Genomic DNA, 23,201 nt, shown 5'->3' on the forward strand with positions numbered 1-23,201 from the left:
TCTGGAAGGTGACACGATCGCTTTGTGATCTGCTTACATTTCGTTTTGTCGGACTTTATTATTTCCCTACCCTGTCGATGACAAACAAATCCAGGAAGCTTTTAGAATGTCTTGTCAACCCCCAGGCTTTGGCTGCTTTCATTTTGTCCATTGCAGGATGGGTTGTGTTGGAATCAAATAGGGGAACCGTGTAGTTCTTATTATTAGACCCCTCTGTAAATTATGAGTCTTCCCAGCATGTGCTCTTGGCTGACATTTGAGAGACTGGCGACGACAGCTTTGCTATTTGGTGTCCAGTTTTCTTGTCTTTCTTTTCTGCCCGTCACTGTTAGTCACACGCACACCCATTCCGACCGTCTTCCATGGCAGTCTGTGACTCCTCATAGGCCTTGAATGTGCCTCTCGGCTCATCATTTTAAATAGAAAACAAAAAATTAAAATGACACCTATGGTGTTTAGCACACACCTGCCTGGCTGCAGGATACCGACAGCAGGCTAGCTTTCTTTTGCTGCTGCTTTGCTATGGGGGCTCAGTACCGAGATCTTTGATGAAGGGCCTGTTTATGGCTATCTTCTAGTATATTTGTTTAAAAGTCACTTCAATTGACTGTTAAAGAAATGATCAGATATGAAGGAATTGAGTGGGATTGGTAATCTGGAAAATTAGCATTGTGGATAATTCATGAAATTTAAGAGCAACTGGGTTAGTCCTAAAAACAGTGATGTCATTGTTGCTACTGCTACTACTGCTGGTGCTGTCAATATTCTGTTAACTAGATTCATTGCCAGTGTGTGCAGGAGAGATCTCAATTTTATTTTGTATATCTGTCTGTTTATCTGTGGAGGCAATGTCTCTCTGTGCAGCCTTGCTGGCCTACACTTTCCTGCCTCAGCCTTCTGGAGTGCACCGGCATGCATGCCTTGATACTTTGTAAGCTACTGTGTGCACCGCATTCATGCCTTGATACTTTGTAAACCACGGCATGCATGTCTTGATACTTTGTAAACCACTGCATGCGTGTCTTGATACTTTGTAAACCACGGCATGCATGTCTTGATACTTTGTAAACCACTGCATGCGTGTCTTGATACTTTGTAAACCACGGCATGCATGTCTTGATACTTTGTAAACCACTGCATGCGTGTCTTGATACTTTGTAAACCACGTTGTGCACCTGCATGCCTGCCTTGATACTTTGTAAACCCTGAACTGTTTCCTGCTCCTGCTGCAGTACTGCATTGTTCTTACAACTCCCGTTTCATTTTAAAAGGCAAACTTCCACTCGATGCATGTCAAAGTCAGATCCTCTGGTAATAGCTGCCCTAGGCATTGACTGTAAGACCGGAGACTCAGAACGACTGGTGTAGTAGTTTGTAAAAGTCTGGAGGATTGAACAGAAACAGATTTTTGAACATGGTGTTTTGCAACAGGGAATTTTCACAGTGGAAAGTGAACCCATTCTGTAGAGGATTGATAGCGGACAGAGCAGGAGGGTTTGTGTTTAGCTCACACTTTCTAGCACATCATTAAAATAGGATTACTATTTTGTACTCTTAGTTATTATGAGTTCACTATAGTAAAACCTTGCCTCGTAAGGAGGCAGTGCAACAGTAAAGAGGTCGTGTCTGTCCTGGAGGGAAGTAAGTGGTTAGTATACTCAGTAAGTACTTGTCGTTGGAAAGATCTGCGGTGCTTTCTCAGAAAGCATGACTCCTGCACGTTAGCCCTGGAGTCTCCCGGAAAGAGAACAACTCGTCCTTATTACCTTTATTTCATCTGCAATGGATCCTGCGGTTTGATGCCTTTGAGTTCCGTCAGAGATTATTAGCAAGAAGAAGGCTTGTTTTGTCTCACAGTTGCCCACAGTCACTGCCTATGGACCAATGGTGAGCTACACTATATCCTGGTGAGGAGGGGTGGCTGAGAAAGCTGCTTCCCCTTGGTGGCAAGAAACAAAGAGATACCAAGTCCCACAGCCCTTTAGGGACACAACCCCAGTGACCTAATATCCTCTTTCTAGACCACAAATATTAAAGGTTTCATCACCCCAGCTGCACCGGGTCTCAGGATAAAACCTTCAGCACACGGGCCTTTGAAGGATACTTTACCCAAACTGGGACACACCTGTCAGACAGATGCAAGTCGGTGATAGTGATGGAGACCATGCCTGACTTTCATACCCTCAAATCTGCCCCACAGAGTTCCTGATAGGAAGAGTCAAGCCTAATTATAGGGTAATCAGTGGCTATTCAGGGTGCTTGAATACTCGCTGTCGAGGTATATCTTCTGTTTTGAACACAAGTTGCCTGTCAGTTAGTATGTGTGTTTTATGACAGGTGACGGGAAGACCGTGTTGATAAACGTCACAGTTACTTTGTCTATATGAATTTGCCTTTAGAGGTGACAGATGTGAAATCACCGAGGAGCTCATCACGACTGCAGTGACTGTGTCACTGCAGACCTTGGTGTCATATGTTATACTTTTAAAAGATGGAATAATTATTGTTTGTATGCAGTTGTCATGATCCATTTGGTCCTGTTAGCTTGCACAAGGCTATGTACTTGACAGTAAACCTTAATGTCTTATGTTTTTAAGAATGAATTTCCCTGGGGGCTGGTGAGATGGCTCAGTGGTTAAGAGCACTGACTGCTCCTCCAGAGGACCCGGGTTCAATTCCCAGCACCCACAGCTGTCTGTGCCTCCAGTGCCAGGCGACCCAACATCCTCATTAGGCTTCCGCAGGCACTGGACTTGCATGTGGCGTGTAGACATACATGCAGGCAAAAGACCCATACACATAAAATCATTTTTCTGTATCAACCTGTTTGTGATAAAGGAAACATTGTGAGAACAGATTAAAATATATTTACAAATCTTTCTTGTTTCTCTTTTCTAATACAGTGCTTTTATCTTTCGTTATCAGAAAAGGTTGTAGCTAATTTTAAGCCTAGTAAATGGTAGTCTTTTTACTTGGCACAGACTAGAAAATAATAATAACGCAGTTGCCGTCTATTGTGGAAGATGTCATGATTAATATTGCCACCTTGACAGATACACGGTCAGAATGATTTAACAACCCCCACCCCAACTGCGTATGGTTAAATTGAAATGACCACCACTAGGGGTGGCTTGTGTCGGGCAGAGACACAAGCACGGTGGAGTCTCCCCATCGGAAAGATTCTTTCCACTAGGGAAAGAATGTTCATAAGTTTAGCCTACTTTTTTTTCTGTGACAGGGAATAAATAGGCATCTAATTATTTATGCACTCATATACGTGATGATACTCAAAATACTGTGTGTGATGGAGAAGTGTGAGGAAAAGGTAGACAGGGAAGGGCTTCATTGGACTGAGTTCCATGCGAGTGTGTGTTCTTTGTTCCACTGAAGCAAGGGAAGGTATTTCCTACTCAAAAAATTAGACAGAAAAACCAAACCTGGAATGTCAGGTGCTGACAGATCTAACGAAAATTAAAAATATTTAAATAATCCAGTGGGTGTCTATAGCTATGTTTTAGTGATAATAGTGTTTAAGAGCATCTCTGATAGTAAGGTAATGTGTTCCAATTGTGCGCGTGCTGGTGCTTTTGTGTGTCTGTGTGCAGCAGCACGGTTGCTGTACCATCTGCACTGTATATACACACATACATAGGTACATATTTTGTTGTGTGGATTATCATCTGATTTCTGTTTTCTCTTTTTTTTTTTCCAGTCCCGATGATATCGGCACCTGCTGGTATATCCTCCTTTCTGGTTCCGTGTTCATTAAGGAATCCATGTTTCTTCCAAGGAGCAGGTATGGTGTCGACATACAATGTAATGGTCTTGATGTTCTTTCTGCAGAATTGAATTGTTTTACCGAATTAGTCTCCTGATACGAAGCAAAGCAGTGCTTTGGACTTGTTACACATAACGTTTTTGTTTCCTGTTTTTTTTTTTTTTTTTTTAAATGCTTGTTTTATGTCGCAAATACTGTTGTAATTTCCTTAGCAAGGGATGGGTGAAAACATGGTGGTGTTCTGAGACATTTTTGTTCATAGCAATTGTGAGATTAGTTTCAGGATGACTTTGGTAAAGAAGAACTAACCTATGGGAAGCAGTGATGTAAACATCTGAGGACGGCTGAGAATGTTCACCGAGATCACAAGGGACTAGAAATGAAGCCAGGAACTGACTTTGACTCCGCTGCCTCTATGGACCATATGGCCTCTTGGTTTTGCATCTGTCTGTAGATTGGCTTTGTGCTTCCTCTCACCGTGACTTTGGCGTGCATGTGTTGACTGTTGATTTATGACCTTGTGTTGCTAAGACTTAGGCTGTTTGACTGTTTTCCTTGGATACTTTAGGATATAATATGATTGGCTCAGCCGGGGCAGGTATGCACCTCTGGTCCAATTAATTATGGCCAGAAAGGCTCATCTCCTAAGACATGCCCACTTGTGGTAAGGTTAGTTACTGTGTTTGAGGAGAGATTTCTTTTTTTTATGAATTTATTACAAGTACCCTTTTATTTGGTTTTAACCAAATATTTTATGTCATTAAATGTTTAAATTGGTTAAAATATAACCTCATCTTTCTATCACCTAACCTCTCTCCATTCTGGTTAGATAATTTTGAAAGGATGAGGGTAATGTTAAGAATTTAATTTAGAGGCTGGAGAGAACGCATGCTGCTCTTTCAGAGGACCAGGTTCGATTTCCAGCACCCGTGTCAAGTGTTCCCAGTCACCTGCAACTCTATCTCTGTGATCCAACACCCTCTTCTGGCATCCATGGGCTCCTCTACTCAGGTGCACATGTGTGCACACTGTGTCCTGCATGGCCTGGTCCTCAAAGTCTGACTGGGGTGATCAGGGAATGAAGAAAGCACAGACACACCTACAGGCGTCAACAACAGCCTGGAAACCATAGCGTGTATATTACGTACAGCCTGGGAGCGAGTCTGTTGGGGAAGAGGGTCATGTTACAGTCACCTGCGAGGAGCAAGCTACTGTCACTGATTTTTGCGCACACTGGTCAATTGTTTGTTTTCACTTCCGAAGGCGTGGACAGTCCCCCTAAGTCTGAGCCATTGGTTCTCGTCCATGGTAAACATTCATTCAGTGCACCATCCTCGTCCGACATGTTACACACTCACTCCAGGCTTCCTTTGCTCTCCACACTTTGACAGAGCTAGGCATACGCATTCACATAAATAAACAATAAATGAGTCTTGAGACATTTACTTTACAGACGTGAACTCTTTTTCTCTCTCATGAGAAGTCAGATCGAGTAAATCATGGAGATAGGTGGTTTTACCCTGTAGATTACTGCTGGCCTGGGTGAGGTGACAGAAAGGGGTGGGATGAGCCTCAGAGGTCAAAGGGCAAATAAAAGAAAGTGAGGTGTGCATGCCTCTTTTCCTTCTGCTTCCTGAGGTCAGACTGTCAAGCTTGCTTCTTTGAGAAAATGAACCAGTGGAGGTGGGAAGCCTGTCTGTTTGCTGTTCTTCTAATAGCGAGAGTCATAATAGTGGGGCTGGCATTGGTAGTACAGTACTGCTTGTAACAATAATATCATGGTAATAAAATGATTTTAAAAGAGCCAAATAGCCCGAGTTTTATACTGAACCTGATTTGCCAGGAGCCATTTAAAACACTTGGCTCTGTGAGGTCGTTGGATTTCGCTGCTCTCCTTTGGGTAGCATTGCAGAGGCAGGGGTGCTTCAGTAGAAAGGGCGTTACACCTTCTAGGAGTTAGCCTAGACTGCGTGTGGGCTCCAGGAGTAACTCTAGGAATTCTCCTCCCAAGGGAGGGCAGACAGCACAGGACATGGCATTTCATTCCTCAGAGTATCTGCCTGCCAGACATTTCTAAACTTGCCCAGGAAAACCCCAGTTAAGGATATTTGTAACAATTAGGTGATTTTGTTATAGAAAGAAATTACAAAATGAACCAGCTCTACATTTCCAAACGAAAGCAGTTTGTTCCTTGACAACTAATCCAAGGTTGTTATTTCATGTTGTGATGTTTCCCATCCTAAACCTCTTTGTGAGTATGCGGGGTTATGTGTGCACAGGTGGTCTACATGAGCAAGAGCAGTCTTGACATACAATCATCTTTTCTATCTTGTTTGCATTGGTTAAAGAATATATATACATATCACATATGTGCAATATACAATATTCATATATATGAATATTGCTTCATAACTTTAAAACATCTTTATAAAGGGTTTTTCTTGCTAACTTTTAGTTTCCACAGTGTAGTTCAGTAACTGTAAAGGGTAAATTTTCATCCCAAGTCCCACTGCGATGAGTGGGCTTTGGAAAGACACCAATTAGAGGCCACACTGTTGCAGTCATCACGGTTGCTGCAATTGCCGCTGCACAAATGAAGCTTGTAGACGATGCTCTGGAGCCTGGGGGAGCCTCTGATGGCGTCCTCCCAACCGCCATCAGTCAAGTGACAGCTTGTTCCCACTCCTGGAAGGAACCCAGTGTTCGGAAAGGCTCCCGCTCTGCAAGAACGGGGACTTGCAGTTCAGACCTGTTCTGTGAGCACATTGGACCTGGAGTCTTCCAACGCATGGCATAAGTTACTCTCTGTCTGGCTGCATGTCAAACGCTTGTGAGTCAGGATTTTAATGGGACGAAGGAACAGTCTTTCAGACCGAGTGACAGGCTGGAGCTATATATAGGCTGTTCCTTCATGTTGCACCTGGTGGCATTTGCTCTGCCCGAGTTGTTTGTTTCCTTGGGTGGTGTTGCCTTAGGAATAGTCCTGAGGTGGTTTTAATAGGAAAGCGGCTGTGTGTGGTGCTGTAACGAAGGTTGCTGCTGTAGCTTCGTGGGTAGTCCTCTCTCTGGAAAGCACCGAGGGTCAGTGTGGGAGAGAAGCTGACTGCCCAGTTTTTATGAACCTAGCTTTCAGTCAGTTCTTTTCACTTATACATCTTTTTTTCCTTTTTCAAATATGTTTATTTTCTCCAGGGGTAAAATTATTGGAAAGGTCGAGTCAAAATAATTTCAACGATAGTGACAAATGTAGCATGCAGACTTTATACAAAAGTAACAGGTAGAGTAAAGCAGACACTTGTAGGATGAAAAAACTACAAGAAAATGCATCTTTAACAACTTAATAGCCGACTTGTGTTGCGCTTAGCTGAGCTCTGCCGCCGTGAAGAGCACAGCTCTTGCACAGGTGTGGAGGAAGGGTTTGTACATTTAGGTGATGCCGGCTGCACTTCATTTTCGTTGTGGAGGAAGGGTTTGTACTTTTAGGTGATGCCAGCTGTACTTCATTTTTGTTGTTCTTTTGGAAGAGGTCGTCCAAAGAGAAGGATGTGGCTCTGGCTCGCAAATCATGTAATTAGCGCATCCCAGACCACTGGACCACCCAGTCTCCCCACTCCTCTTCAGACATCAGATGAGTTTTTGGTGGTTGTTTGGAGAGTCCTCCAGGTAACATGGCATGCCGGTACTTGTGCTCTTCGAAGTACCTGTCCGAGTGATAGATCTTCTGTGGGGCCTCCTGCTGGTGCGTGGAGAAAAAAAAAAAAAAAAACGGGAACAGGAAACAGGGTGCAAGTATGGCCAGCGTGACGACTCCTCTTACATGTCTTTTAGGGTCATATCCTCTTTATAAAATGGAGCCATTGGTATATAGTCTCTTTCCTTTCCTGCTTATGCTATGGTCTGGGTAGAAGCTGTAAGCTTGGTGGAAGAAAAGAATCCCATTAATAACATTAACCTTAGAACTTTAGTGGTGCCAGAATGATTGCAATGAAAGCGAGGAACAAGAGTGTCTCAGGGTTTCTGTTGCTGTGAAGAAACTCATGACCACAGCAACTCTCACAAAGGAAAACATTTAATTGGGGTGGCTTGCTTACAGTTTAGAGATTCAGTCCAGCAGCATCATGGTGGGGAGCATGACAGCGTGTAGGCAGATGTGGTCCTGGAGGAGTTGCTGAGAATCCTACATTATTGCAGGCAACAGGAAGTCAGCTGAGACACTGGGTGGTATCCTGAACATAGGAAACCACAAAGCCCGTCCACACAGTGACACACTTCCTCCAAGGCAATCCCCACTCCAACAAAGCCACACTTCCTAATAATTCTACTCTCTATGAGATTATGGGGGCCAATCATGTTCACACTATCACACAGAGGCTGCCAGTGTATGGGGCTTAGCATGCAGTTTGCTAGGTTAATCTGTTTAGGTGCCTTAAATCTGCTTTCAATGGGCACCGTATTGTCAGTGAAGTGCCAGCAAGATGGTGGGCTTGTTTCATGTTGTAGGTCATCCTGCCTCACTTTAGACCACGTTTGATGGAACTCGGAGTCTCAATCATGGTTCCGTGTTTTGTTTTCCGGACTTGAGTAAAAACTTGTGCTGTGTGCTGCAGAGTGATCTCACACCAGCCCTGCTGTCTGCGAGGGCAGCTCTTCTTGGAGGTGAATTTTGAGTTGATTTATGATTTAGACTGTTGCCAAGTATTCAGAGGGAAACTCTGGACATAACAAAAGCATGTTAGCGACGACACACAGAGGTAGGATTGAGGGAGGGTCTTCCAGGCATTGCCGGTAGTGTGAGTGGAGTCGTTCTGTGTGGAGTAGGAGAGCAACATGCAGGGGAAGAAGTGGCAGAAACTTGGGTATTGGCGGCACTGGTGAGAGGTCCAGGTTACAGACCTCAGAGCTAACTGGAAAGCCAGGGCTGCTGATGGGTTTTGCCCCAGGCAGCGTTAGCAGGAGGTTGGAAGGAGTGTGCACAGCACTTTTTTTGTGCCGTGTTGACTCTGCCCATTTGTAATTAGTGCTTTTCTTCATACTAAACATCCAAAATCTTTAAAAATTAAAATTGTGGTACGGTTCTCTTAATAATGACATTTTGAATTGGAGCTGACAGCTCTAACGCGGACATCTAACTAATCAGTTCTGAGGCCTCTGCATTGTTCTCATTGTTTCCTATGGCAGTGCTCTGCTCGAGTTGGAAGTCTCAGGCACACTCTGCATTGCCGGTGCTACCCAATACTCAATGGATTGCTCTGAGAACTTGCTAGCTTTTTAGAAACGAAAGGGTCAAACAGTGGATGCAGGATTCTGTACTTAGGTGGTAGAGAGTGAAGACAAATTTAAATGTTCCCTATTTTGCATAAAGAGTTATAGGATTAGCTGTACTTTTTAAAGGGGCAAATGTGTTAAAAAATCAATTGATACCTTATTAAGGGTGGACTATGGCATTGAAAAAAATAACTCCCCCACAGTTACATTGCAGAGGGGTGGCTTTATTAGATATTAAGTGTGTCCAAAAGATATATAGGTATAAAGAGACTGGAAAGGTTTACCTCCCAGTGTTGATAAAAACCACAGCAGTACATGTGTATTGGAAGCGCAGACTACTCTTGAGGAGAAATGAGGAAAGCAATAGCAGCTACAGACCATCTTAACGTTGGCCTCATTGACTTTCAGAAGGAAACATTGACCTTTCTTTTTCACGAGAAGTGCCATTGATTTAAAGATTAAGTGAAGTAATGTGCCAGAAGGTGTGGTTGGGCACGCCTGTAATCCTAGCACTCCACGGGAGGCAGGGGCAGGAGGATCTCTGAGATCAAGGTCAGTTTAGTGAGTTCGAAGGAGCGTCAGAGCTACGCAGAGAGACCCTGAGTCAGGAACAACAGCAGCAGAAGGTGAGGTGACTTGTAGATGCTTTGCTTGATGTTTCTCTCTCTTAAAGAGAAACCATAAGGCCTTTTCTTTTATTTGGTGTATTGTAGGTTATATGCACACATCCATGTGTGTGTGCATCTGTGTGTGCATGTGCACACACACACGTGGAAGCCAAAGGGTGATTGTTGGCTGTCTTTCTCATCACTTCCCACCTTGTATTTTGGGTCAGGGTCTCTGCTGGCTGGCTATGGATAGTTTGCTTCAGTCCTCTTGTCTCCCTCACCCCAGCCCTGAGGTTATGGGATCTGCTGCAGCTGGCTAGGTGAATCATCCCCTACAAGTCCTCCTGCGGATGCGGCACACACTTTACTGACGGAGTCATCTCCCCAGGTCTGACAGTTAAACAAATCCTTCTCTGGAACAGAGTGCCTCTGTGGTGGCAGAATCTAGGCTGGGTAGAGCTGCTGGTTTTAGACATTATGCCACCCAGTTCATTGTCACACATTTTTGCTGGAGCAAGTGATTCCAGCTCGTAGTTCAAGCTAACGATAATGATAGTGTAGTCAGTTAATGATAATAGTTGGGGGGGAGGGATATCAGAGGAATTTTTTTAACTTTTAAAATGGTCAGTTTGATCTCTATATCTCTAAAAGTATGTATAAGTGAGCCTGTAATAGAATTAAAGTCACATGTGTATATATAAACCAGTTGCTAGTATGAGTTTTTGTGTCAGTGTGCCCAGGTCAGAGCTGTTATCTTATTCCTCCCTCAGCGGCAGGTTCTGAAAACTGACCTGCTTACCTTGCATTTTATACAGCATTAGACTTTGTAGGTGAAGTATGAGGTTTAGCAGATAGTTGTTGAGAATCTGTGCAGCATCTGTTGTCCTTCCAAAACAACAGCCACACCCCCACACATGAGTGTGCCCTTTAGAAAGTGTTCGCCTCTTTTTCAGGCTCCAAATGAGTGAGTGGTCATGAGTTTTTACATCTGGGGTTCACCATTTGGAAGTTCTGAAAAGGGGCGGGGCCGAAAATTTAGCAGTCACCTAAAAATAAAGCTTGCTGAGTCCTCTGGATTCAGAACTATGTCGTAAACTGTTCTGTCTCTTCCCTCCAGATTACTTTAAAAATATTTAAAGCAATATCATGGTAACATTGCCTTCCGGGGGTGGGGGAGACACATTTCAATGACCTGTGGTTGCTGGCGCCAGAGTTACATGGAGAACAAGCAGCAAGAGCAAGAGGGAGAGGGAGGGAAGGAAGAGGGCTGGTGAGAGCTCAGCTGCTGGGGTGCGGAAGCCTTCTAGCTCCCTCTCAGTTCCCTTTAGACACACGGAGTAATAATGAAGTAGCAAAGTGGAAGAGAGCCCAGGGAATCTCACAGGAAGTGCTTGGTTTTGTCTTGCGCTGAGTGTCCTACCAAGCATCAGGTAGCTTCCTGTGTTGGTTACAGTGTTGTTGCATAAATAGGCACTGGGGACTGTTGTGTCTTGGGTCAGAAGCCCGGCATGGAGATCCAGGGTAGTTTTGTACTGACAGCATGAACAAGAAAGCACCAGGCTGTTTTCTTCCCTGGCTGTTGTTGCCTGTGTGTTCTAAACAGGCCAGAGCTTTGGTTTCATGTCTTTACTCAAATCTTGAAGCAAGAAGAAAGGAAAAACAAAAAACAAAAACAAAAAAAACCCAAGAAATTCACTTTTCCCATGGTAGTGCCCAAGTTAAATGCCTTAAGTAGACTACAGTCTGTAACATGAGGGCCTGCTTGTTGGGGTTTATGTCCTGCCCAGTTCCCCACAGGTGGAAAACCCCAAAGAAAATACACAGAAGTCTACATTAATGATAAACCGATTGGCCCATTATCTTAGGCTTTGTATTAGCTCTTATAACGTATCCTTAACTGTGTTAGCCACATGGCTCGGTACTTTCTCAGCTGGGTAGGTTACATCTTGCTTCTCGGTGGTCTGGGCAGGAATGGGAGGAATGGGCTTCCTCCTTCCTAGCATTCTCCTGTTCTCATTGCCCCGCCTCTACTTCCTGTCTGGTTGACTTCCTGCCTGGCCAGTCAGCATTTATTTAAAACATGATTGACAGAATACAGACAATTCTCCCCCACCAACAGTCACATGGCTGTCAGGCCACCCAGGACCCCAGGATCCTGGGATATGTAGTCTGTTACTCTGCAGTGACACATCGCTAAGGAGTAGGTGACCGTTTCTCCTGTATACCTGTTAGAGTTTCTCCGTCTTGGGCGTTGTCTTCACTGTCTTCTCTACTAGATGGATCAGTTTTAACACTCAGCCCGTGTCTATGCTTCTCATCAGCTTAGCACCTCTCCTAGGTCTTGCTTCATCCGGGAGTCCTCTGGGTCCTGTCTAAAGTTGACCAACTCCTGGTGTACCCATGGCAGGCACATGGTCAAGGTATATGTTGAAGGTTTCAAGGAACTTCGGGGAGGGAGTTCCAGATGAGATGAAGATAACAATGAAGCACATGTAAATGTGGTTTGAGAAGAGTTAACTTAATCCCAGTTGTGATGTGTCTAAAATTAGAAATCAGATTCACTTCTACATTCAAGATGTCATGTGAATGCATAGATAGAGACTCCAGTGCATGCATATATTACAACAACCCTTTGGATATTAGTGTACTTTTTTGCTTTAGTATTTAAAACAGTCCTGAAATGTTCGGAAATATTTCACATTATTTGGACTGTTCTTTCTCCTTTGACTTGCATTCTGAGGTGATACCTGAGGCACAGAGCAAAGCTCTCCTCTAGGGACAGAGTTCAGTTGCTGGATCATCAGGCTGGGAATTGGGTTGCTATAACTACAGCATACAGATGTGCTGTACATATAAATACAGGCTTTTGTGGTACTTGAACCCTGGCTTTGGTAGTTGTCAAGAAAGTGGCATTAAAGAACAGGACTCTCAGGTTTGTGTGTGTGTGTGTGTGTGTGTGCTTGGTGCTGTGCCAGTTGTTATCACATGCTTGAGGCCAGGGGATGGCTCCTGCCCACCCTGGGTGGAAACGCGTGAGGATTCATTTTGCCACAGCCGTATTTCTCTTACAGAAAAGTATTATGGTATTTATGAAGGTCGTAAGATCTGAGATATACAGTGAAACACAGTATTGATTTTCTCTGCTAAATGTTTGAATCTTGTGTCCGCTACTACTTGCAGAGGGGTTCACAGCTCTGCTTTGTGTTGGCTGCTTTCAGAGGCATGATAGAGGGATGGTCAGGTACTGTGTGACCTGTTTGAGTTTAAGGTATGTCTAATATGTATGTAGAAACTAAGTTTTGTTTTTAAGGAAACAGGTACTTTGCACTAGATATTGTAATAGGAAATAGCATTAGTTAAGGATTTTGCTAAATTCCATGAAGTTGGAATATCTTTCATAAAATAAAATTTCCAGTTAGTGATAGTTCTGGGAACAATATCTTTCATTGTTTTATGAATTAAAGGATGTGTGTGTAGAACACACTCGACTGTTAAAGTGTCCGTAATATATGCCCCAATCAATTTGCTAACATGCTGTGAATTGTCTGAAAGCACTAGTTGGAATGAGTAAAGACAAGCAATGGCTTAGATGTATAAGTGCTTTCTATATACAAGTTTAAATATCGTGGGTTCTTAATGTGCTCAGGTACCAATTAGAACTGTGTGCTCACTGTATTAGCACCATTGCCTTAGCTGTTTCTTAATTCGACTAATGCAGTTATGACGATAGGATTTATTTTTTTACAGTTAAATATAAAATAGCAGTAATGCTATTTAGTGTTCATAAATCCTTTTTTTAAATTATATTTTTGTATTAGGAAGGGTTCTTGAGAGGAGCAGAACTGATAGAGACAAAAGATAGAAATAGATATTCATTCTATCTGTGTCTGTCTATCTATGTATCTGTGGAATATTTTAGGGTGGCTTCAGGCTATAGTATAGCAAGTCCAACAATGGTTGTCTACCAATGGAAAGCCCAAGAATACAGTAGTTGATTAGTCCATGAGACCAGATGCCTCAGCTGATCTTCCATATATGTATGGTACAATCTTTCTTTTTTTCCTTCAAAACAGGCTTTGGAACCTCCTGTGGAACTAGCTCTTATAGACCAGGCTGGCCTTGAACTCACAGAGATCCGCCTGTTTCTGCTTCCCGAGTGCTGGGATTAAAGGTGTGCCCCACAGCCAGGCTATGCTCCAATCTTGAAGAAGTAGATTTTAATGCCAGTGAAGGAATGGATTTGCCAGCAAGAGTGAAGGCAAGCAGCAAAGAGAAAGCTTCCTTCTTTTATATAGGCTGCCACCAGATGGTGTGGCCCAGATTTTGCTGGATCTTTCCATCACAAAAGATCTGGATTAAAAGTGGGTCTTTGTTGCAAGGAGAGGGCCCGCTTGTTCGTCCCGGCTGCCCGGCTAGCTTACACCCGAATAACCACACAGAAACTATTAATTTAAACACTGCTTGGCCATTAGCTCTAACCTCTTATTGACTAACTCTTACATATTAGTTTAACCCATTTCTATTAATCTGTCTATAGCCACCTGACTGTGGTTTACTGGCAAGATTGTAACCAGAGTCTGTCTCAGGCAGAAGATCCCTGGTGTCTCTCGCTTTGCCCTTCTTCCCAGCATTCAGTTCTGTCTTCTCTGCCTACCTAAGTTATGCCCTACCAGGCCCAAAGCAGTTTCTTTATTTATTAACCAATGAAAGTAACACATGAACAGAAGAACCTCCTATACCAGGTCTTCCCATTTCAAATGATTTGGTTAAGATAAAATCCCTCACAGGTATACCAAGCCACTTTGGTTTTAACTAATTCTAGATATTGCTAACTTAACAACCAAAAGGTACAAGGAAGTTATAGAATAGCCTGAGGGAATCAATTCTCATGTTCCACGGTGCAGGACCCAGTGACTGAACTCAGGTGTTTAGGCTTGGTGGTAAGCATCTTTATCTCCAGCCATATTATATTGCTGGCCCTTAATAGGAGGCTTTTAGTTTTCTTTTTCCTTTTTTCTTTTTTTTGGTTTTTTCGAGACAGGGTTTCTCTGTAGCTTTTTTTAAAGCCTGTCCTGGAACTAGCTCTTGTAGACCAGGCTGGCCTCGAACTCACAGAGATCCGCCTGCCTCTGCCTCCCGAGTGCTGGGATTAAAGACATGTGCCACCACCGCCCGGCTGAGGCTTTTAGTTTTTATTAAAATCTTTTTTTTCTTTTTTAAAAAATATTTATTTATTTATTATGCATACAATATTCTGTCTGTGTGTATGCGTGCAGGCCAGAAGAGGGCACCAGACCTCATTACAGATGGTTGTGAGCCACCTTGTGGTTGCCGGGAATTGAACTCAGGACCTTTGGTAGAGTAGGCAATGCTCTTAACCACTGAGCCATCTCTCCAGCCCTATTAAAATCTTTTAAAATCAAAAATCTAATTTCTATTTCATACTTTGGGTGTCCTGTTTATGACCTCTTAGCCTGGATGTCATAAGTTTTCTCAGGCCTAGGAATTTAATATTATCAAGTTTACCACTAGGGTCTGAGATTCATTTTGAGTTAAATTTTTCTGAATGGTTTGAGGCTTACTGTTTCGCCCGTGGAAAGCAATAGTTTTAGGAAAATTCATTGAAAGAATATAATCTTTTCATGTCTGTATGCATGAGAGCTCATATGTGCCATGAAGCGTGTATGTTTATGTCAGAAAGATGATTTTGTGGAGTTGGGTTTTTCCTTCTACCTTTTTGTGTGTTCCAGGCATAGAACTCAGGCTACCAAACTTGCATGGCTCCTGTCTGAGCCATCTTGCCTGCCCCGAAGGAATATTTCTTAATTTATTGAATTATCTTAACATGTTAAAAAAAGCTTACTGAATTCATTGTAAAACATTTACATAAAATGCCTAACTAAAAAAAGAAAATCAAAAATAAACCTGAAAACCATTTAATCAGATCTAGAGTCCCTCTGTGTGTTTGTCTGTGTGCCCAGTTGTACATTTGTGACAAACACCAATTTTATTTTTTGTCAGAATCATTTTTATAGCTCCATCTTCCCATATTGATTTAAATCCACTTATCACTGTCAAGAATGCTATTTAGGATCTGATTGGATTGCCTGGACTGGTGCCAGACATCAGCTCTCTAGACCATGAGCATGGATATCTTTTTATTTCGACCCTTAGAAAGTTTCCCTTCAAATGTACTTCAAACATGTCTCATATTAATATATAATGCTTAACTTTTAAGTGGTAAGTCACAGGATTTTATTATTTCAGTCTATCAGGGAAACTCTGAAACAGATTTAAACAATATCAACAGTGTTGCCTTTTGGTAGCATTGGAAGGAACGTCAATTTACTCATGCTACAAGTATGTGATTCATGAGAGAAACCCCCATTTCCCTCAGCTGAGTTAAACAAATTGGCATTTTATTACTCGCTAACTTTGTAGTAAATTATATGTATGTGTGAATATTCTTTTTCTTGTTTTAGACAAGTTTTGTTTAGGTCCTGACTTACAAAGACATTTTACCTCCTGAAATGAGCTAGCTTTGCTAGATGGCTGTGACTTGATACCGCTCATGTAAATGTGTTTCAAGACTGAGATGTTTGGTTCTCATTCCTGAAATGATATTAGGTCCTTATTGCTTTATGGTCAATCTGAGTCACCCATCGACTCAACTGCCCCTTTTACTTAGTGAATCATATAGTTCTTAATGTATTTTTCTCTTTGTTTCTTCAGGCAGTTTTATAAATACTAGTTTGTAGATAGGTACGGTAGCTGAGCTGCCTTCTCTGTTCGACTCGATGTGCCCAGCTTCGCACAGTGAAATGCCGAGCAGTAAAAAGCCATTTTAGTTACGGCATGTGTCTCCATGCTGAGGGGAGCGTCCGCTATGGACCGTAACTTTTAAAGAACCCTTCGACTGGCGGCTGTGGCAAGTCGCAGCGATCAGCAGAGACGTGTCTGTGCCACTGTGTGGACTGAAAGCAACAGATCAATGTAGCTGAGCTGTCTGTAGAGATCGGTCACGAGGACGTAGACGCTACCAGAGTGTAGCTCTCACACCACTGTCCCGGGCTGGTTTAGATTGGGCAAGACAGGAATCTGCTCTGTACAGCCTAGCACAGCTGAGGTAAGAACATCTTTATCTCTGGAAGAGGGAAAGCAAGAGCCAAACAGCCTCCTCCTCCAGCTCTGCCCACCGGTAATGATGTCAATGTATGCCAGTCTTTACCACGCTAGTCCCTCAGGCTGGTGTACATACAGTTCAGCTTCTTTCTGGTGGAGAGCAATCAGTTCTTAGTACTGATTTCGTCCACAGTAATAACAGAAATTGCAGCTGCTGTTACACGTTAGCATTTGACCTTGAAGGCTCACAGGAGAACAGAGGCTGCCGATTTCCTTACTTCTCCTCGATTTGCAGGAGTAGATAATGAATTAATAGAAATTGATAAAGAGTGTCTGTCAGGCAGCTGCTGAGGTCATGAGGCTGGTATGCGGAAAGAGTGTGCCCATACAACATGCGTAATACAGAATGCAGCCCCGAGAGGTGGGTGGGTCATGGAAGCAGGAAGCGAGCCTCAGAAGGAATGTTGGCTCAGCTAGAGCCCCAAGCCGGGAGCACATAGGCTCGCCGCCTGCAGCTAACAGGGACATGGGAGTGCTTGCTGTTGCCCGGACGTCTCCCATAGACGGCGGCAGCGCTCTTGCCGTACTGGGGCTTCAAAGACATTGAAGACAGTGCAGGTTGGATTTTTAGAAATTGAAATATTCATATTGCAGATACCAAATGCTTAATACTTCTCTTTAAGTCGATAAGACAGCTGAGGGACTGACCAGAGGGTGGGACAGTAGGGGGAGCACAGTCAAGAGCCCTTCCTTGTTATTTTTGTATGTGCTGCATTTGTAAGTAAGGGCTAAATGCTGGGCTTCCCTCTGCCATTGAGTGCTTGAAGTGAAGTGTTTCTAAGCTAGCCATGGGAGGTTTCTAGGATGCTGTAATGCTATCTAGTTTCACCACACACACACACACACACACACACACACACACACACACACACATGGTTTATATGTTACTTGATGGATGGTTTCATTTTTAAGTACCTGTTATTTTTGAGTGAAGCTAAGCATTAAAAAGATAAAATATATTCTTATGGCAAGTTTTTCAACCTACTTTCCTGAGTTTTCTTGTGACTTTGAGGATAATATTAATGGCTTAACCTGTTGCGTAGGGGCTGACTACTTGCTACTGTGCTTTGTACAGATGATGGGATATACTGCCCCCCCCCCCAAGTCATCAATAGATAAATTGATTTTGGCTAAGGGACATCAGTTGATTATTTATATTTTATTTATAGTTAGATTTTTTAAGGAGAATAATGAAATTTAGCAATTATTTCCAGAACTGAAGAGATTAAAAAAAAAAGTCTGTCTCGTTGCCTGACATTTTTGATCCCTTGGTGAGCATGGGGTGCCGGTTTCACCACCGTCTGTGATCTCCTTGTCATATACCCTTACATGAGCAAGTTTACATTCCGCACAGAACTTGCATTCCGCCAAGCAGTTCTGACGCACACAAGAATGTGGAGGCCCATACACAGGGCAAGGTTAGGGACACTGATAGAGGAGGCTCTGTACCCAGCTGCCGCCTTTTCCAGGACACTCAACGCTGTTAGAAAGTGCTCTTGACTCAAGTTGGGAAAGAGCGGGCTGACAGAAACCCAGGGTTGGCTGGCCGGAACAACTCCCATGCCGCCTGTCCCGTGCCTTGCTGCCTATGGGAGTTCACACAAACTAGGTAAGATTGACTTTCTCAGATGTGTGCTTTCTGCTTATGAATTTGAAAGACTAGATCTAGCAGGCTGTCACTGACAGTGATTTTTGGTTGTCTGTTTTGGATGCTAGGATGTTGTGTTATTTGTACTTGTAAAAACATTTCCCATTGGTGTATTTTGGTTTGAAGAACTGACTTAATTTGTAATTCTTAATTTTTAAATTGCTCTGTGCAAAAAAATTCAGGTGGGATGAAACTGGACTGCTGTACCATGCGCTGTTGTGCAGGTGGTCTCTCTGTGGACGGCTGGTGGGGTGGACTGTTGTACCGTGTGTTGTGCAGGTGGTCTCTCTGTGGACGGCTGGTGGGGTGGACTGTTGTACCGTGTGTTGTGCAGGTGGTCTCTCTGTGGACGGCTGGTGGGGTGGACTGTTGTACCGTGCACTGTTCTGCAGGTGGTCTCTCTGTAGACGGCTGGTGGTGGGGCTTACATGTTTTATTTTCAGAAGGAAGAGAGAACCCAAATGTGGACCTGTGCAACTTTCAGCTGTCATCTCGTGGCTGATTAATACTAAAGATGATAAGGACGTTCTAGAATTACATGGAGTTGGCAGCAAAGTTGTGCAGTGTATTTATATAGAACAACTTAGAAGGATTTAAACAGGTTCTAGTGATTTCATGAGCATTCTTTAAACACACACACACACATACTAATTTTCTTGTTTTGTTTTACACACAGGTGTACATAAATACTGAAACTGTTACAGGACTGGGATGACTTTTAAAGTATTTTAATTCAAATTTAAATATAACAACCCAATATCTTTAAAATTCAAAGCAGCAGCAGTCAGCCCTCCTGAAGGCTGAAGTCCTGGCAGTGGCTGCCCAAGGACACTTGGCCTGCATGGATCTGACATTCAGATCTTTGGGTGTTTTCATTTGACCAAAGGCTCTTACTGCACTGTGTGATTGTGCTGAATTTGAATTGCTCCATCAATTACAAATGCTGAGTGGTCCTTTCCCACTCAGCCAGCTGGTAAGTGGGCCTGGCCATTGATACCTCGCTCTCGTTGAAAGCCAGTTCTGACTGCTATTGGGTTGCAGCTCTTTGAATACTCATATTCTATTGACTGTAAACTACCAAACAGTGGTTATGTTTTGGGAATATATTGTAAATTCTTACGTTTAAAGGGCCTATGTTGTTGGCAGTACTGATTTGTGTTATATGTCCAGTGAACGCCCTAAGAGGAGTGGGTAGCAAAATACTACACATGTAAGAAATAACACGGGAGAGTCTTAGGTATTGGCCATGGACAAAAGGGAAATGGGATTACGCCGAGTTAAAGAAAACATAGGTATAATTGATTGCTCAGAGTATTCATTGAGTGTTTGTCCTATGTGTGCTTGCCCATTTCTTCCCATTTCTTGAACTTCTGGGTGCTCTCGCTCGGTGTTATGTGATGAATGGAAAGAGCGTGCTCCAGTCCCAAACACCTGGATGCTTTGCTGGGGACTGGGGTGCTCTCTAGTTATAGGCAAGACTTGAACTGGTAGGCAAGTACCCCAGCCCTTAGTTGTTGGCTGTCCCAGTTCTTGCTTTTCTCTTACTCAAGCCCTAAGTGTTTCTAAAGAAACCCAAAGCCACTAAAACAAGCACGCTAACTGTGGGCTTGCCCCGTCTCTCCTGTCAGTTCTCAGTGACCTCACCCTTTGTCTGGATTTCCCTATGCTAGATAATTCTTCCAAGTGGACTCATATGAATTTGAGTGTTTGCGACTGGCTCGTTGTCCTGAATGTGATATTTTCAAAGTTCCTTCATTTTGTGTCATATGTTAGTCCTTCAGTCCTTTCTGTGGCTGAGTAACCCTCCACTGTGAGCCGTATTTGGCGTCAGGCAGCTGTATTCCCAGCACTTTTGAGGCTGAGGCAGGAGGGGATCCCGAGTTTGAAGCTAGCCTGGGCTGTGGAGTTTGTCTGTTACCATCAGTACCTTGAAATCTATTTTATTTGTTATGTATATAATAGTGTTTGTTTGGATAGTATAGTTTTCCCCACATGCGGTCATCGTGAATTATGTTGTAGTGAGCTCTGTAGTACAGATAGTGGCGTCCTTAACTCTTCTTCCTTAGCACTGAGGACACCATCGCTATGGCCACAGAAATTTGTAAGGGTGGACTCTAGGGATCCCAAGTCAGATCCTTGTGCTTCCAGTTGGGATTTATCCAACTGAGCCATCTCCCTCGCACAGCTGCCTTTTGGATAAAAAAAGACAAATACTTTGCTTTGATGTATTTTGAGGGTGCTAGCCTCTCTCCTTCCGAGTATTTGAGAAATTAATCTGGTGGAGAATTGCTTCTCCTGTTGACCGCTTTGCGGTGTGTACATGATGCGAGTCTTGTGACTGCAGACTTTGTCTAGCTTACCCGCAGCTCCCATCCCACAGACTCTCCTGGGCATATTTTATGTTTTATGTAGTGTGAAGTTTGCACCCCAAAGCAACAGTGTTAGTGCAACTCGAAGCCCCGATCTTCTAGAAACTGAGTCCTAGCTGGTAAGAGGATTTGCAGTACAGGATAGGACATGGGGGCATGGGTACAAGGAAAGTACATACCAGTACCGATGGTGTGCTCTGCTGACGTCACAGATGGGGCTCCACTGTCACTCGCTGAAGTTCGAACAGTTTTGTGGCAGCATGCTTTGATTTCTCTTATCAAGTATTATAGGAACATTGTCTGCACCACAGATATTTATGATTTCTTTACTGTGCTGTGTTTTTGAAAGAAGCAGTCAGGTTTATACAATTGTCCAGGCCTGAAATGGAATAAAATCTGACAACTGAGAGTCTCACAGTTGAGCTTTGGCTGGCTTGTTTATTTTGAGGTGCTGGCAGTCAAACCTGGGAGTTGCTCGTGCTAATTACACACACAATTCTGAGCTGCACAACAGCCGCTCTCATCCAATTTCAGATTTTAATGTCATGCGACTTAGTAACAAACCTTAAACAGACAATATACATTTACCTCATCACGTAACAAACCTTAAATAGACAATATACATTTCCCTTGTCATGTAGTAGGATCAAAATGATGATGTGGGTAAGCCTGTTGTGTATTTTACTAATATATCAAAGTTATTTTTCACATGGTTGAATACCATGGAGCCCCGAGGCTGGTGACTAGAATCACCTTATTCTTTGAGAGACTGTGCCTCTACGTCAGTCCCTGAACTCTTAAATTATGGCTACTCTCTACTAGCCAGCCAGCTGTACGTATCCTGTGACCCTGCTTTCACCAGCATACCCACGCAGCTTTTCCAGTGGGTCCTGGGATTTGAACTCTAGTCCTTCTGATTGCATGACTGTCACTTTAACCACTAAGCCAACTCTCCAGCTCATTGGCAGAATTTTTCTACTTCATAAGACACACTGCACTGCATACCTTCTAGTATGTCTGAATGCATGTTCAAAGTGCTTTTAAAAAGTATGATTCAGTGGTGTTACCCAGGATCCTGGTTTTGATCTTCCATAAAGCAAGTCTGAAGCCCAGAAGAACATAAATGATGACCCTGCTCTGACCGGTGATTCCATATAAATGAGTCAACAGATGAAGTGGTCAGAGCAACTACTGATCACACAGAATGCTTTCCTGCTTTCTTCATTCTCATAGCTTGGTTCCTAGTATATGAAATACTGTGTGTCATGGTATAAGGACCTTATAATAGGAGCAAGAATTTCCATAGAAATAACTCTGAATGCCTAATTAACCAGGGGGTGGAGTGTGGAAGTGTTCAATTAAGATTAGTTATTGGGAAGAATCCCCCCCCTCCTTAAAGATGTTGTGGTGTGTGCACTGTGGACTTTTCATTGTAAGAAGAATAGATGGTGATCATTTGCACAAAGGCTGGAGAACTGGAGATTATTGCGTTGAGTTTGGAATACACCAGTCGCAGACAAGTGCTACATATTTTCTCTCGGATGCAGAATCTGCATTCAAAGAACAAAACACAAGAAAGTGGGAGGGGACAAGAGGAAGCAGATCAGAGGGAACAGGGAAAGGACCAAGGGGAGGACAAACAGATAAAAGTACGTGAATGTGTGTGTAGATGGTATAGTTAAGCCTAGTTGGCTTGTTTGTTTTTATAGTTACTTTGTATACTAGGCAAACTTTATAAATAAAAAGATTACTAAAACACATACATGTAACATGGTGAGCTATACATTCAGTCTACATGGCAGCTTTTGAAAAATTGTTTGTGTTAGAGGGAAAGAGGAGTTTTTGGAGTAGGTGGGTAGAGACAGGTAGTTTGTGGATGGAGAAGGCAGGTCTGAATCGCCGTGACACACCGGAGTTCTAGTTTATAAACAGAATGTCAGAAAAAAAAAAATAAAAAACAAAAAGCAGTCCTCTCTGGAGTTAAAGGGGAGTTCACGGGATGGGGCAGAGGAACCTGTTTGAGTTTCCAGGGTAGAGCTTTCAGGAAGATAGTCTTGCACATGTCTGTGCACACCATTTTGTACTCACAGAAGAGCAATCTTATGTTGGCATCTTTTTCTTAAAACATTTGTAATAAATTGATAGGAAAATTAGAAAATAAATACATTCCCATATAAAAGTAATATTGAGTCCAAACATGTTAACTTAGAAAAGGGGATTGACTTTAAAATATACTTCCTTTATAAGTATGTTTGTAGTTCACAGTTAGACCATTTCTGTCTATATTGAAATATTCCACAACTTCACCTCATTAGGAATGGTTTTAACCAGTTCATCACAGAACATGTTTA

At 43.0% G+C, this 23,201-nt stretch overlaps 1 protein-coding gene and 1 pseudogene across 3 annotated transcripts in view; one reads left to right on the forward strand and one right to left on the reverse strand.

The window, feature by feature from the left end:
* Rapgef2 (Rap guanine nucleotide exchange factor 2) overlaps positions 1–23,201 on the forward strand; it is a 213,081-nt gene that overhangs the window by 75,320 nt on the left and 114,560 nt on the right. For all 3 annotated transcript variants that reach the window (XM_038347929.1, XM_038347930.1, XM_038347931.1), the window contains exon 4: positions 3,713–3,796. In XM_038347929.1, the coding sequence (XP_038203857.1) occupies positions 3,713–3,796 (84 nt within the window). The remainder of the gene's footprint in view (positions 1–3,712; positions 3,797–23,201) is intronic.
* LOC121677364 lies at positions 7,279–12,064 on the reverse strand (annotated as a pseudogene).

This window comes from Arvicola amphibius, chromosome 11 (genome assembly GCF_903992535.2).
Source record: "Arvicola amphibius chromosome 11, mArvAmp1.2, whole genome shotgun sequence".
In the NCBI taxonomy this organism is placed as follows: domain Eukaryota; kingdom Metazoa; phylum Chordata; class Mammalia; order Rodentia; family Cricetidae; genus Arvicola; species Arvicola amphibius.